Source organism: Pan paniscus, chromosome 18, assembly GCF_029289425.2.
Source record: "Pan paniscus chromosome 18, NHGRI_mPanPan1-v2.0_pri, whole genome shotgun sequence".
Lineage (NCBI taxonomy): Eukaryota > Metazoa > Chordata > Mammalia > Primates > Hominidae > Pan > Pan paniscus.
Window position 1 is genome coordinate 83,343,113 of NC_073267.2, and position 14,729 is coordinate 83,357,841.

Consider the following 14,729-nt stretch of genomic DNA (forward strand, 5'->3'; position numbering starts at 1 on the left):
GGAGTAGCTCTTTTAATTTCCTTTAAGAACTTTTCCTTTGCATTCTTCATTTGGCTAAGTGTTTGGTGCACGAGGCCTAGATTTCTGCCTACCTCGGGTTTTGACACGTTTTCCTCACTAAGCTTAATCATTTCTAGCTTTTGACTTAAAGTGAGAGCCATGTGACACTTCCTTTCACTTTAACTTAGATGCCATTATAGGGTTATTAATTTGCCTAATTTCAATGTTGTTATGTCTCAAGGAATAGGGAGGCCCGAGGAAGGGATAGAGATGAGGGAATAGGCAGGCAGTGGAGCAGTCCAAACACACACAACATTTACTGATTAAGTTCACCATCTTGTATGGCACAGTTTATAGCACCCCAAAACAATTACAATAGTAACATTTATATTAGTCCATTTTCACACTGCTATAAAGCATACCGAAGACTGGGTAATTTCTAAAGAAAAGAGGTTTAATTAACTCACAGTTCCACAGGGCTGGGGAGGCCTCAGGAGACTTACAATCATGACAAAAGGGGAAGAGGCACATCTCACATGGTGGCAGGCAAGAGAGAGTGGTGAGCAAACAGGAAGAGCCCCTTATAAAACCATCAGATGTCCTGAGAACTCACTCACTGTCATGAGAACAGCATGGGGGAAATCACCCCCATGATCCAATCACCTCCCACCAGGTCTCTCCCTTGACATGTGGGGATTACAATTCAAGATGAGATTTGGGTGGGGACACAAAGCCAAGCTATATCAATATCCAGAATCACTGATCACAGATCATCATAACAGATATCAAAAAAATGAAACAACCAGGCATGGTGGCTCATGCCCATAATCCCAACACTTTGAGAGACCAAGGCAGGAGAATTGCTTGAAGTCAGGAGTTCAAGACCAGCCTGGGAAACACAGTCAGACCCCATATTTATGAAAAATAAAAATAATGGAAAATGTTCAAATATGAATTACCTAAATGTGACACGGAGATACAAAGTGAGCACATGCTGTTGGAAAAATGGTACTAATAGACTTGTTCAACACAGGGTTGTCACAAACTTCAATTTATTTTTAAAAATGCAATATCCGCAATGTACAATAAAGTGAAGTGCAATCAATGGAGGTGTGGCTGTATTTGAAAAAATAATTACTGATATTTTCCTAATTGGATATTTTTTTAAAAATTAGTTTTTTTAAAAAAACTATAGATCCAAGAAACTTGGCAAACTTCAAGCAGGAGAAATACAAAGAAAACTATGCCTGTACACATCAGGCATCGTTTCATTTTCAAACTGCCAAAAAACAAAGATAAAGAGAAAAGCTTAAAGCAGCCAGGGGGAAAAAATACATATTACAGAGAGAGGGACAGCGATAACAATGGCTATCCTAGAGTTCTGGCTTCACCTAGGAAATAATGGAAGCTATCTGTAAAGCGCTGAAAGGAAAGGAAACAGTCCATCTAAAAATTCTTTATCCACTAAAAATGTCCTTTAAAACTGAGAGTGAAATAGACATTTTCATATAAAAGAACCTGAGAACATTCATTGTCAGCAGATTTACATTACTGCAAAACATGTTAATAGATCTTCTTCAGTCTGAAGGGAAATGGTACCAGATGGGAACTCCAGTCTGCAAGAAGAAAAGAGGGGCTCTAGAAATGGTCAATACCTAGGGAAATGCAAAATATATATTTGGAGGGTTTTTTCTTGGATTTCTTAAAAGATTACTGACAGTTTATAACAAATATAATAACATTCTAAGGTGGATGTTCTTATGTATATAGAAATAAAAGATATGATAACAAAAGCACAAAAGATGGGGTGGACAGGCAAATGAAGTGATGCTAAGGCAAGGTTATTATTAAGTGTGAGGTAGGGACCAGGAAGCATCCATTGTCAAGTGGGAAGTGATAAAATATTAACATTTAATAAATGTTGATAAGGATTCATTTTTAGCTCTGGAACAACCACTAAACATTGTTTTAAAGGCCAGGTGCAGTGGCTCACACCTGTAATCCCAGCACTTTGGGAGGCTGAGGCAGGCGGATCAACTGAGATCAGGAGTTCAAGACCCGCCTGGCCAATGTGGTGAAACCCCGTCTCTACTAAAAATACAAAAATTAGGCAGGCGTGGTGGCACATGCCTGTAATCTCAGCTACTCGGGAGGCTGAGGCTGGAGAGTCACTTGAACCCAGGAGGTGGAGGTTGCAGTGAGCTGAGATCGCACCACTGCACTCCAACCTGGGTGACAGAGTAAGACTCCATCTCAAAAAAAAAAATATGTTTTAAAATATGACTAAGAAGCCAGTAGAGGAAGTAAAATATATGCCAAAAGATTGTGTATCAATCCAAACGAAAGCAGGAAAGTAACAACAGAAAAATGAAAAATAAAAGGGACAAGTGGAAAATAACTAGCAAGGAAGCAGACTTCGGGCCAAACATATAAACAGTCACTTTAGGCCCGGCGCGGTGGCTCACACCTGTAATCCCAGTACTTTGGGAGGCCGAGGCGAGCAGATCACAAGGTCAGGAGATCGAGACCATAGTGAAACCCCATCTCTACTAAAAACACAAAAAAATTAGCCAGGCGCGGTGGTGGGTGCCTGTAGTCCCAGCTACTTGGGAGGCTGAAGCAGGAGAATGACGTGAACCCAGGATGGGGAGCTTGCCGGGAGCCAAGATTGCGCCACTGCACTCCAGCCTGGGCGACAGAGCGAGACTCCATCTCAAAAAAAAAAAAAAAGAAAAAAAAATCACTTTAAATGTAAAACGCTAAACACTCCAATTAAAAGACAGGGAGCGAAGGCCAGGCGCGGTGGCTCAAGCCTGTAAACTCAGCACTTTGGGAGGCCAAGGCGGGCGGATCACGAGGTCAGGAGATAGAGACCATCCTGACTAACACGGTGAAACCCCGTCTCTACTAAAAATACAAAAAAAAAAAAAAATTAGTCAGGCGTGATGGCGGACGCCTGTAGTCCTAGCTGCTTGGGAGGCTGAGGCAGGAGAATGGTGTGAACCCGGGAGGCAGAGCTTGCAGTGAGCTGAGATGGCGCCACTGCACTCCAGGCTGGGTGACAGAGCAAGACTCCATCTCAAAAAAAAAAAAAAAGGGAATGTTAGAAGCTCTTCAAGACACAAAGAAGTTGAAAGTAAAAAGCCAGACTATATAAAGAACTATTAACTCCTAATAAGATAAAACAACCCAATATGTTACAAAGGACAAACCACTTGAATAGACCCTATTGCATAAAAGCAGCTATGTGAATGACCAATAAAAACACGAGAAGATGCTGAACATTATCAGTCACCAGGGAAAAGAACTTAAAGAGGTGAGCAGCACAAGAAGTCCGTTGCAGGGGTGAAGGGACAGTATAGTGTCGTTAACAAGTGTGAGCTCTGGAGTCAGTCTAACCTGGGTTCAAATCTTGGTCCTGACTCTTCTTTACGTGTGACCTTGGGCAAGATACTTGAGTTTGCTAAGCCTCAGTTCCCTCATCTTTATAAAATAAAAATTAAATTAAATTAAATTTAATTTAATTTAATTTAAAAAGGTTAAGTGGCATAATAACAGTTCCTACGAATTGTGTGAATTAACTAATTAAGCATTTCTATTTATTGCCTGGCATACAATAATCATTAATTAAGTGTCAGATGCTATTGTTGTTTTTAAACTATCCCAGCAGCAACAGGAATAGGAAGAAAGCCCATTGTGGCCAGGCACAGTGGCTCACACCTATAATCCTAGCACTTTGGGAGGCCAACACGGACAGATCACTCGAGGTCAGGAGTTCAGGACCAGCCTGGCCAACATGATGAAACCCCGTCTCTACTAAAACTGCAAAAATTAGCCAGGCATGGTGGCAGGCGCCTGTAATCCCAGCTACTTGTGAGGCTGATGCAGGAGAATCACTTGAACCCGGAAGGTGGGAGTTGCAGTGAGCCGAGTCATGCCATTGCACTCCAGCCTGGGCAACAGAGTGAGACTCCCTCTCAAAAGAGAAAGAAAGAAAGAAAGAAAGAAAGAAAGAAAGAAAGAAAGAAAGAAAGAAAGAAAGAAAGAAAGAAAGAAAGAAAGAAAGAAAGAAAGAAAGAAAGAAAGAAAGAAAGAAAGAAAGAAAGAAAGAAAGAAAGAAAGAAAGAAAGAAAGAAAGAAAGAAAGAAAGAAAGAAAGAAAGAAAGAAAGAAAGAAAGAAAGAAAGAAAGAAAGAAAGAAAGAAAGAAAGAAAGAAAGAAAGAAAGAAAGAAAGAAAGAAAGAAAGAAAGAAAGAAAGAAAGAAAGCCCATTGAAACGTACCTCAAAGGTCTCGCTTGTTTTCCAGAGCCGGCCAGCTGTCCCCACCAGGGAAGTGCTGGCGTTGGACAGTCCTGCTCTATCTAGCCTCTTCTAAAGCAAGCCCAGGCTATTTAATAATCTCTCATCTGGGAGGAGCCGGAATCCCTAACTAGAAAGTCTGGCTGGCAGGGATCCGGGTAGGCTGCGAGGGTCCTGTCAGCCTGGTACCTGTGCTTCATGTGCCAAACAATGCTAAAAAAGAGAAGGAGCCTCTGAAAATGTGCAGAGGACCCTCGGCTCACCCCTACTCTTCCCTCCTTCCTCCCTCTCTCCCCGTGAATGCAGGTGATCTTCCGAAACGAGGTGACAAATGAGTTCTTGTACTACAATGTGAGTTTCAGGGTCATCCCTTCAGGCATCAACAAAACCATCGAGATGGTGACCCCAGTCCGGCAAGTTGCGTCAGCCTCCATCAAGTTGGAGAACCCTCTGCCCTACTCGGTGACCTTCTCCACGGAATGCCGGATGCCCGACATCACCCTGCCCTCCCAGTTTGTGGTGCCTGCCAACTCCGAGGTACGGCCCCTTGGCTGTCGGGGGCTCCCTGAGAGCTGTGAGAGTGGCTTCCACCCATGAGATCTCTGGATCCACACTCTGCATCCCCAGAGGGTGGGCCAGCCCTGACAGTGGTCAGGAAGGCAGGGGATGGGACAATCACCCTCATGTTCCTTTTCTTGTTGCTAAAGTCCTCATAGGAGCTTGGGCACATCGTTTGGAATTCTCTCTTACGAACCTTGTCTCTGTGATTTGTTTGTTTTCTTTGTTCCAGCTAAAACTATTTTTCTTGTTTTTTCTTAATTATAAAAGTAGTATAGAGTCCAGGCGCAGTGGCTCACACCTATAATCCCACCGCTTTGGGAGGCCAGGGAGGGCAGATCACTTGAGGTCAGGAGTTTGAGACTAGCCTGGCTAACATGGTGAAACCCCATCTCTACTAAAAATACAAAAATTAGCCCAGCATGGTGGTGGGCGCCTGTAATCCCAGCTACTCAGGAGGCTGAGGCAGAAGAATTGCTTGAACCCGGGAGGTGGATGCTGCAGTGAGCCGAGATTGTGCCACTGCACTGCAGCCTGGGCAACAGAGTAAGACTCTATCTCAAAATAATATAAAATAAAATAAAATAAAATAATAAAATAAAATAGTATAGAATAGGTGTGGTGAAAAGGAAAACAAGGTATGTAATAGTGTGCGCACACACACACTACTTCAGGAAGGAGCACAAGAAAACTTTGACAGTGGTTAGGAGGGCATGGCTGGAATTACAGAATTGTGAACTGGCAGGGAGAGGAACTTTCTTTGGAGTCTTTTTATCTGGTTATCTCTCCAAACTCTCACTGTCCAGATTCTATCAAATCTCTTCTGTTTTTCCACCTTCAGCCCACCTGATGAGTTCCCCTCACTCCAGCTCCAGCCGACTTCCTTCTTCAGTGGCTGGTCATTTGTGTTGGTTTCAATGTCTAGTTATCCTGAAAAATGTGGCCATGGATCTCCTGGTACATGTATCCTCCCAATGCGCATAGGCATACGTTGTTCCACAGCATATGCCTAGGAGTAGAACCACAGGTCATAGAGTGTGCATAGCTTTCACTTTAGTAGGTAATTGCCAATTAGTGATGAGAGTTCCTAATGTTCAACGTCTTCACCAACCCTTGGTATTGTCGGGTTTTTTAAGGTTACTAATCTGATAAACTGCTAACTCCTCGTGGACTTAATTTCCCTTTTTACAAACAGATTGATTTCAGTTGGGTAATATTATATATAGGAGATCTGCATCTGTGTTCATGAGTGAGCTTAGACCACCGTTTTCCTCTCTCGTACTGTCTCTGTCCAGTTTGCATATCAAAGTTTTGCAAGCCATATAGAGTCAGGCATTTTCTCACTTTCTGGATTCTGTGAGTTTACAAAAGATTGAAATTACGTCTTTCTTGAACTCACAGATGAAGCCACCTAGGCCTAGTGGGTTTTTGTATGTGTGGAGGTGGGAGAGATTGTCTGCTACTTATTTGTCTACTACTATTCAATTCCTTTAATGGGTTATTGGACTACTTAGATTTTCTGTTTCTTCTTGCATCAGTAATAAGACCATGTTCATTGCATCCATATATTAAAATGTTGGTATAAAGTTGTTAATGTCATATTACCTTTGTAATGTGACGTCGCTTTTTCATTTCTAATATTGGTTATTGTGCCTTCTCTCTGTTTCTTAGTCTTACCAGAGGTTTCTTTCCAAAATGCATCTTTTGTCTCCATTGTGACTCTATTGTATGCTTGCTTTCTGGTTACTTGATTTCTGCTCTTGTCTTTATTATTTCCTTCCTTCTGCTTCCTTTGGGATACTGGGGGCTTATTTAATTTCTAAGATGAAGGCTTAGTGCTTTGACTTCTAGTCTTCTTGATTTTCCAAGCTATACATTTAAAATTATAAATATCTAAGTACTGCTTTAGCAGTTATACAAATTGTGATGGTAGTGTTTTTTATTCAGTTCAAAAAGGTTCTAATTTTTGTGATTAATACTTCTTTTTCAACTAATGGTTATTAGAAGAGTTTCTTAATTTCTGAACATGTGGATTTTTCTAGTTATTTTTTAAATTACGTTGTGATCTGAGAACATATTCTATATTATTTCAGTTCTCTAGAATGTGTTTAGACTTGTTTTTATGGCCCAGTGTGTGGTTCTGTGGGGTGGTTTTTTGTTGTTGTTGTTGTTGTTGTTTATCCTCCATCTATTTTTTAAAAGGATGCGTTTGCCATTTTGAGGTTTATTTTTGAGACAGAGTCTCACTCAGTCAGCTGGAGTGCAGTGGCGCAATCTCAGCTCACTGCAGCCTCTGCCTCCCAGGTTCAAGCAATGCTCTTGCCTCAGCCTCCCGAGTAGCTGGGATTACAGGCGCACACCACTACGCCCTGCTAATTTTTATATTTTTAGTACAGATGGGGTTTTGCCATGTTGGCCAGGCTCACCTGAAACTCCTTACCTCACATGATCTGCCCACCTCAGCCTCCGAAAGTGCTACTGGGATTACAGGCGTGAGCCACTGTGCGCAGCCGGGTTCAATTTCCTGTATTCTTACTGACATTTTTGTCTGCTTTTTTTTTTTTAATCAGTTAAGAGAATACATTAAAGTATATCACTATGATTGTGGATCTGTTTGTTTCTTCTTGTAGTTTGTCATGTTTTGCTTCATATACTTTGAACTATATTTTGGTAAAGTAAAAATGATAGTATTTTTCTGGTAACTTGAAACTGTTTTCATTACGAAGTGATCTTCTTTGTCTCTACTAATGATTTTGCCTTGAAGATCATTTTGTCGGCTATTAATACAACTTTCTTCTTGTTAGTATTTGCATAGTGTATGTTTTAATTGTCATACTTTCAACCTTTCTGTGCCCTTATAATTTAAATGTGTCTTTTATAAACAGCATATAGATGAGATAGATTTTAAGAGAAGGGGGTGGAGAGGGGATTGAGACAGGGTCTCACTCTGACACCCAGGCTGGAGTGCAGTGGGTGATCACAGCTCACTGTAGCTTCAACCTCCCCAGGCTCAGGTGATCCTCCCAACTCAGCCTCCCGAGTAGCTGGCACTACAGGTGCGTGTCACCATACCTGGCTAATTTTTATATTTTTTTGTAGGCTCATCTCAAACTCCCCGGCTCAAGCAATCCACCCACCTCAGCTTCCCAACGTGCCAAGGCGGGTGGATTGCTTGAGCCCAAGAGTTACAGGTGTGAGCCACCACGTCCAGCCAGATTTGTTTTTTTAATCCATCCTAGCAATCTTTACTTTTCACTGGAGTATTTATATTATTTGTATTTAATATACTGACATAGTCAAGTTTATATTCCCCCCTGTGCTTTCTCGTTATCTGGGGTGTTCTGTTTTCTTTTTCTCTTTTGTTTTGTAGATATCTCTTCCCATCTTGTCTTCATTGTTACTCACTCACATTCACTTTTTTAAGATGATAACTTTGTGTATAATTGTACCATCCTCCTTTTCCATTGCTCATGTTAGGTTTTTCCATACTCTTGGAAGGAGAAGGTAACCTGTTTATCTAAGGCTCTCTCCTCTGTTGTAACTGCAAAATGTTGATTTTTTTTTCAAATACAGCCTTATGCTTTTAAGATTTATTTTCTCTGCTCTCATCCCCACCTTTTTCTGAGCTCTATCTTTCCTTTACCCCTAGTGTCTCTGTTGTGGTCAAATAGATTCTACTTTCATAAATTTCTCTCAGTGCAGGAGTTTTATCTTAGAAAGGAGCTTCAGTCACTTGGTTTTGTGCATTCAAATGGCCTATACTGCCCCATATTGTCCAATCTTATCGCAACAGTTTTTGCAATTAACTATAAACTGGAGCCCGAAATATTCCTCCAGCTTAGGCTGCTATTGTCAAATTGTCCTATCGGGTTTTCCAGGTTTTGCCTGTTCATGCAATGTCAAGGGAAGAAAAGTTTTCCAGGTTGCATGAGAGCCCCCAATTCAGAGGCGATTCTGGGTTCTTGGGCTCTCGAGACTGATGCTGTTTTGCCTTCCTCCTGCTTTTCCTCTATAGTGGCTGATACCGCATCCATCTGCTAGCTGTTAGTAATTTGGTCCTACCCACTAGTATTTTGGGATTTGAGGGGTTACCTTTTCACTGAGTTTTGTTATAAATCGTGGCCATGTGTTCTTGCTGCTGTTAACCTAGTAGATCTGTGCATTTCGTGGGGAGATTTGGGGAGATACCAAACTACGCTGCTGCAATCATCTTGCCTAAAGCCTGAAATTGCTTTCATATGTGAGCAGAAGTCAAGTTTTCTTTTTTTCCAAATGGATATAAATTGTCTCATACTGTTTTTACTTAAAAGGCCATCTTTTCCCCCACTGCTCTGCAGGGCCGTTTATGAAATAAATCAAGTTCATCTATGCATGGGTCTGTTCTAGCTTTTCTATGATATCATAATGATCTAATTACTGAATTTGTGCCAATATCAGAGCATCCTAATTACTACCTACTTAGAGTAAGGTTTGATGTCTGGTAAAGCAAGCAATTATTCCAGCTTTATGTTGAGACTTAGTAACCTCTTATATTGTTGTTCTGCTGGAGTATCTTAGCTATTCTTGGCCCTTTACATTTACATATCAATTTTGAAATCAGCTTGTCAAGTTCCTCAATAAAAAATAAAAAGAAAAGAAAAATAACCTGTTGGGATTTTGATTTGGATTACATTGAATCTATAGATTATTTTGAGAATATATTAGTTATTTGTTGATCTGTAACAAATGAACCAAAACTTAGCAACTTAAAACAACAGACATTTACTGTCTGCGCAGTTTCTGAGGATCAGGATTTAAGAGCAGCACCTTGGCCAGGTGGTTTGGGCTCAGGGTCTCTCAGGAGACTGGAATCAGGTTGTCAGCCAGGACGCTAGTCATCTCGAAGCATGACTGGGGCTAGATTTTCTGTCTCCAAACTCACTCGTGTGGTTGCTGGAAAGGCCTTAGCTCCCTGCTGGCTGTTGGCTGGAGGCTTCAGTTCCTCACTATGCGGGCCTCTCCCTAGAGCTGCTTTCAACATGGCAGCTCGCTCACTTCCCCTAGGATGAGAGATCTAAGAGAAAGAGTGCACAAGAATAGAAGCCACAGGCCGGGCGCGGTGGCTCACACCTGTAATCCCAGCACTGTGGGAGGCCGAGGCAGGCGGATCACAAGGTCAGGAGTTCGAGACCAGTCTGGCCAACATAGTGAAACCCCATTTCTACTAAAAATACAAAAATTAGCCGGCCATGGTGGCATGTGCCTGTATTCCTAGCTACTCAGGAGGGTGAGGCAAGTGAATCGCTTGAACCTGGGAAGCAGAGATTGCAGTGAGCCGAGATGGCAACACTGCATCCCAGCCTGGGTGACAGAGCGAGACTCTGTCTCAAAAAAAAAAAAAAAGAATAGAAGCCACAGTCTTTCATCATTTAATCTCAGAAGTGACATGCCATCTTTTCTGCCATATGCCGGTGGTCACACAGGTCAGCCCCTGGTATCATATGGGAGAAGACTACACGAGGCTGGGAATCCCCAGAGGTGGGGATTATTGAGGACCATCTTGGGCCTGTCTATCAGAAGGAAAATTAATATCTTTACAATATTGAGATTTCCAATCCATGAGCAAATCTCCACTTATTTAAGTCCTTTTTAATTTCTCTCAATAGCATTTATTTGGTTTTCTATGTAGAGACTTTATTCATCTTTTATTAGGCTTATTTCTAGGTTTTATACATTTTGATGCTATTACAAATAGTATCTTTTTAAAATTTCATTATTTGTTGTAAGAATATAGAAATATAATTGATTTTTGTATATTGATTTTGTACCCCATCATCTTTTACAATTCACTTATTTCGGGTTTGTTTGTTTGTGACAGAGTCTCGCTTTGTCACCCAGGCTGAAATGCAGTGGTGTGATCAGGCTCACTGCAACCTCCAGCTCCCGGGTTCAAGCGATTCTCATGCCTCAACCTCCTGAGTAGGTGGGATTACAGATATGTGCCACCATGCATGGCTATTTTTGTATTTTTAGTAGAGACAGGGTTTCACCATGTTGGCCAGGCTGGTCTTGAACTCCTGGCCTCAAGTGATCCTCCTGCCTCAGCCTCCCAAAGTGCTGGGATTACAGGCGTGAGCCACCACACCTGGCTACAATTCATTTATTCTGTATAATGACTTTGTACCCAACCATCTTCTAAAATTCACTATGTTCAGGAGAAAGACTGGCATCCAATTTTTCTTTCTCCTATTATTGTTGGATTTTGGTATCAACTTTATGCTGGTTGGAACGGGTTCCCTCTTAGTCTTTTCTCTGAAAGAATTTGTGGAATACTAGTATTCTTTCATCCTTGATTGTCTGGTATAACTTACGAGTAAACATTTATGAACCTGAATTTCTTTAAGGATTTTTTTTACTATTGATTACATTTCTCTAGCGGTTATATTAATAGAACTAAGTGGATTTTCTATATGTTCTTGGGTCTGATTTTTTTTTTCCCCAAGATGGAGTTTTGCTCTTGTGGCCCAGGCTGGAGTGCAATGGCGTGATCTCGGCTCACCACAACCTCCGCCTCCCGAGTTCAAGCAATTCTCCTGCCTCAGCCTCCCGAGTAGCTAAGATCACAGGCATGCGCCACCACGCCCAGCTGATTTTGTATTTTTAGTAGAGACGGGGTTTCTCCATGTTGGTCAGGCTGGTCTCAAACTCCCAATCTCAGGTGATCCACCTGCCTCGGCCTCCCAAAGTGAGGTCTGTTTTTATAGGTTATATTTGTTTATACACATGTCTATTTTATCTAGTTTTTAAATTGTGGTAAAATTATCTAAATTCTTATACTATATTCTTTTTTGTTAAACAACTATAACTTCAGCGATATCCTCTTTTTATTCTGATATTTTTCTTTTTTAAAAAACTTTTTTAGAGATGGGGTCTCACTGCGTCTTCCAGGCTGGAGTGCAGTGGTATGATCATAGCTCCCTGCAGCCTTAAACTCCTACAATCAAGGACTCCTCCTGCCTCAGCCTCCTGAGTAGCTAGGACTACAGGTGTGTGCTGCTACACTCAGCTAATTTTTTTTTTTTTTTTTTTTGTAGAAACAGGCTCTCGCTATGCTGCCCAGGCTGGTCTCAAACTCCTGGGCTCAAGTGATCTTCCTGCCTCACTCACCCAAAGCACAGGTGTGAGCCACTGAGCCCAGCCTCTGATATTTTTCAATAAGAACTAGTTATTTTTTTAAATACTTACTCATAGTAAAACCAAATTTTACCTATATAAAAGTATATGAAATTGAAAATAAGTCTCCAGAATCCCATTTTCCCACCCTAACGTAACTACTGGTAATAGTGTGGTATATATTCTTACAGTCTCTTTCTATACATCCATAGACATATTCTTCACAAAAAAGAGCTCATACTATATATGCATTTCTGGAACCTGCTTTCTTCCACTTAAAATATCATCAACATCAACACGTTTCATTTCGATGTGTATTGCTCTACACCTCTGGTTTTTTTTTTTTTGAGATGGAGTCTCACTCTGTTGCCCAGGCTGTGGACTAGAGTGACACGATCTTGGCTCACTGCAACCTCTCCTTCCCGGGTTCAAGCGATTCTCCTGCCTCAGCCTCCTGAGTAGCTGGGACTACAGGCGCGCACCACTGCGCCCAGCTAATTTTTGTGTTTTTTTTAGAAATGGGGTTTCACCATGTTGGTCAGCCTGGTTTCGAACTCCTGACCTTGTGATCCACCCGCCTCAGCCTCCCAAAGTGCTAGGATTACAGGCATGAGCCACCGCACCAGGCCCCGCTCTACCTCATCCTTTCTAGTGGCTACACAATATTCCACTGAAATAAGAAAACCATAATTTGTTTAACTAATCTTCTACTAATAATACATTCGAATTGTTTCCCTTGTTTTGCTATATAAGAAATGCTTTCTGTTCTTGCTTTGTTTCGCCATGGGTAATAATGGAGGATGGCAGAACCCAGGACGCTGTTCTGAGATTGGCCATGAGCAAAGAAGGAGCTGCCTAAGCTTCAGCCCTCCTACTGGCAGCACTCACCCATCTCCACATCTCCCTATGTGCGCTTCTCAGGAGACGGTCCAACACCTGCACTTAGATTCATAGAGATCCCAGATATAGAATCACCTGAACTAGAGAAAGCTAGGAGAGGTACAGGGGAGAGAGGGTGGGCTGGTTTGGACAGAGGTTCCCCAGGAGCAAGAACAGCATGATCATGTGCACTATTTCTGCCCCCAACCTGCTATGGAGCCTTGGTCAGTTCTCTAGGTGGCAGGTGATGAATTAGCCTTTCAGCATGACAGGATCCTCTGTTTTCTCTTCCAGGGCACGTTCTCATTTGAATTCCAGCCCCTGAAAGCTGGAGAAACCTTCGGAAGACTAACTTTGCACAACACTGACTTGGGTTACTACCAGTATGAGCTCTATCTGAAAGCCACGCCAGCACTTCCGGAAAAGCCCGTTCACTTCCAGACTGTCCTTGGCAGCAGCCAAATCATCCTTGTGAAGTTCATCAATTACACACGGCAGAGGACAGAATACTACTGCAGGGTGAGTGGCCCCTGCTCTACCTTCTGCCCTTCCCTCACATGAACGCTGGGTTCAAAAACAATGAGAGGAGACACAGGGAGCATGAATGTGAGACTCAGAGAGACTCAGGTGCTTCGTTGTCATGGTGACAGCTGCCTCAGACGCCTGAATCTAGCCTGGAAACTCCCAGCTAGAAACAAACAGCACCAGGCCTGGGTTCTTCCCTTATAGACTTTCTGTCTTAACAAGCTGTGATGGAGTGTAGGGGAGTTTTGTTTCACACAGCACGCCCAGTGATCCACAGAGGGAGACAGTATAGCTTAGTAGTCATGGTATTGGCTGTGGAATCAAACAGACATGGGTTTGAGTCCTGGCTTCACCACTTACTCTTTGTATGAATAATTTGCTTAAGCTCTCTAAGCTTATTTATAAATGGGGATAATACCCCCAACCTTGCAGGATTGCTATAAGGATTTTAAATATGTATCTAAAGCCATTTTCTTAGAGCCTAGCCTATAGTAAGTGCTCCATATACATTAGCTGTTACATCAGTTGGAATATAGGTTCAACTACTAAAACAGAAACCCAAAGCTAGACACAGTGGTTCACATCTGCAATCCTAGCACTTTGGGAGGCTCAGGTGGGAAGATCGCTATAGCCAGGAGTTGAAGACCAGCCTGGGCAACATAGCGAGACCTCATCTCTATTTAAAAAAATAAAATAAAATTCTAAAAAACAGAAACCACAAATAACAGCAAGTTAGATGTCGGTTTCTCTCACAAATAACAGTCTGGGCATAAGCAGTTTGAGCTGGAATGGCAGCTCGCTGACACCAGGCACCCAGACACTTTCTGTCCCGATGCTCTGCCCTCTGAAGGGAGCTGCTTTGGTCCACGTGGGCCAAGATAGTTTATCAGGACATCCACATTCCAGCCAGCTACAAGGGAAGAGGGGACAGTTGTATATATCACCTCTACTAATATTCCATGGAACAAAACTTCACAGGACCACACCTATCAACAAAGGAGCTAGGAAAGGTAGCTTTTGTACTGGGCAGTCACATACCCAGGTAAAATCAGAGATCTTGTGGCTGTAGCCAAGAGGCAGAGGCTCTTTATCAGTTGTATCAGCCAAGAGATGCTAGGTTAGGTGCAGTAGCAATCACAGGGGCTTAAGATGAAGGCTTGTTTCTCATTTGAGCAATTTTCCAGAGAGGCCAGCAGGGGACCCTGCTCATCTCAGTCCCTTGGGATTCAAGCACCATCTCAAATATTTCCAGTACAGTATTAGAGCGGTGAAAGCACCCTGACAAGAGTTAAATTGGCAATGAAAGGCTCTAGCAT

At 42.2% G+C, this 14,729-nt stretch overlaps 1 protein-coding gene across 1 annotated transcript in view; it reads left to right on the top strand.

Annotated features, from left to right (window-relative positions):
• The window catches only part of HYDIN (HYDIN axonemal central pair apparatus protein), a 429,930-nt gene that overhangs the window by 408,833 nt on the left and 6,368 nt on the right, over positions 1–14,729 (top strand). The window contains exons 84-85 of the mRNA XM_063597736.1: positions 4,606–4,836; positions 13,183–13,407. Coding sequence (XP_063453806.1) covers positions 4,606–4,836; positions 13,183–13,407 — 456 coding nt within the window. The remainder of the gene's footprint in view (positions 1–4,605; positions 4,837–13,182; positions 13,408–14,729) is intronic.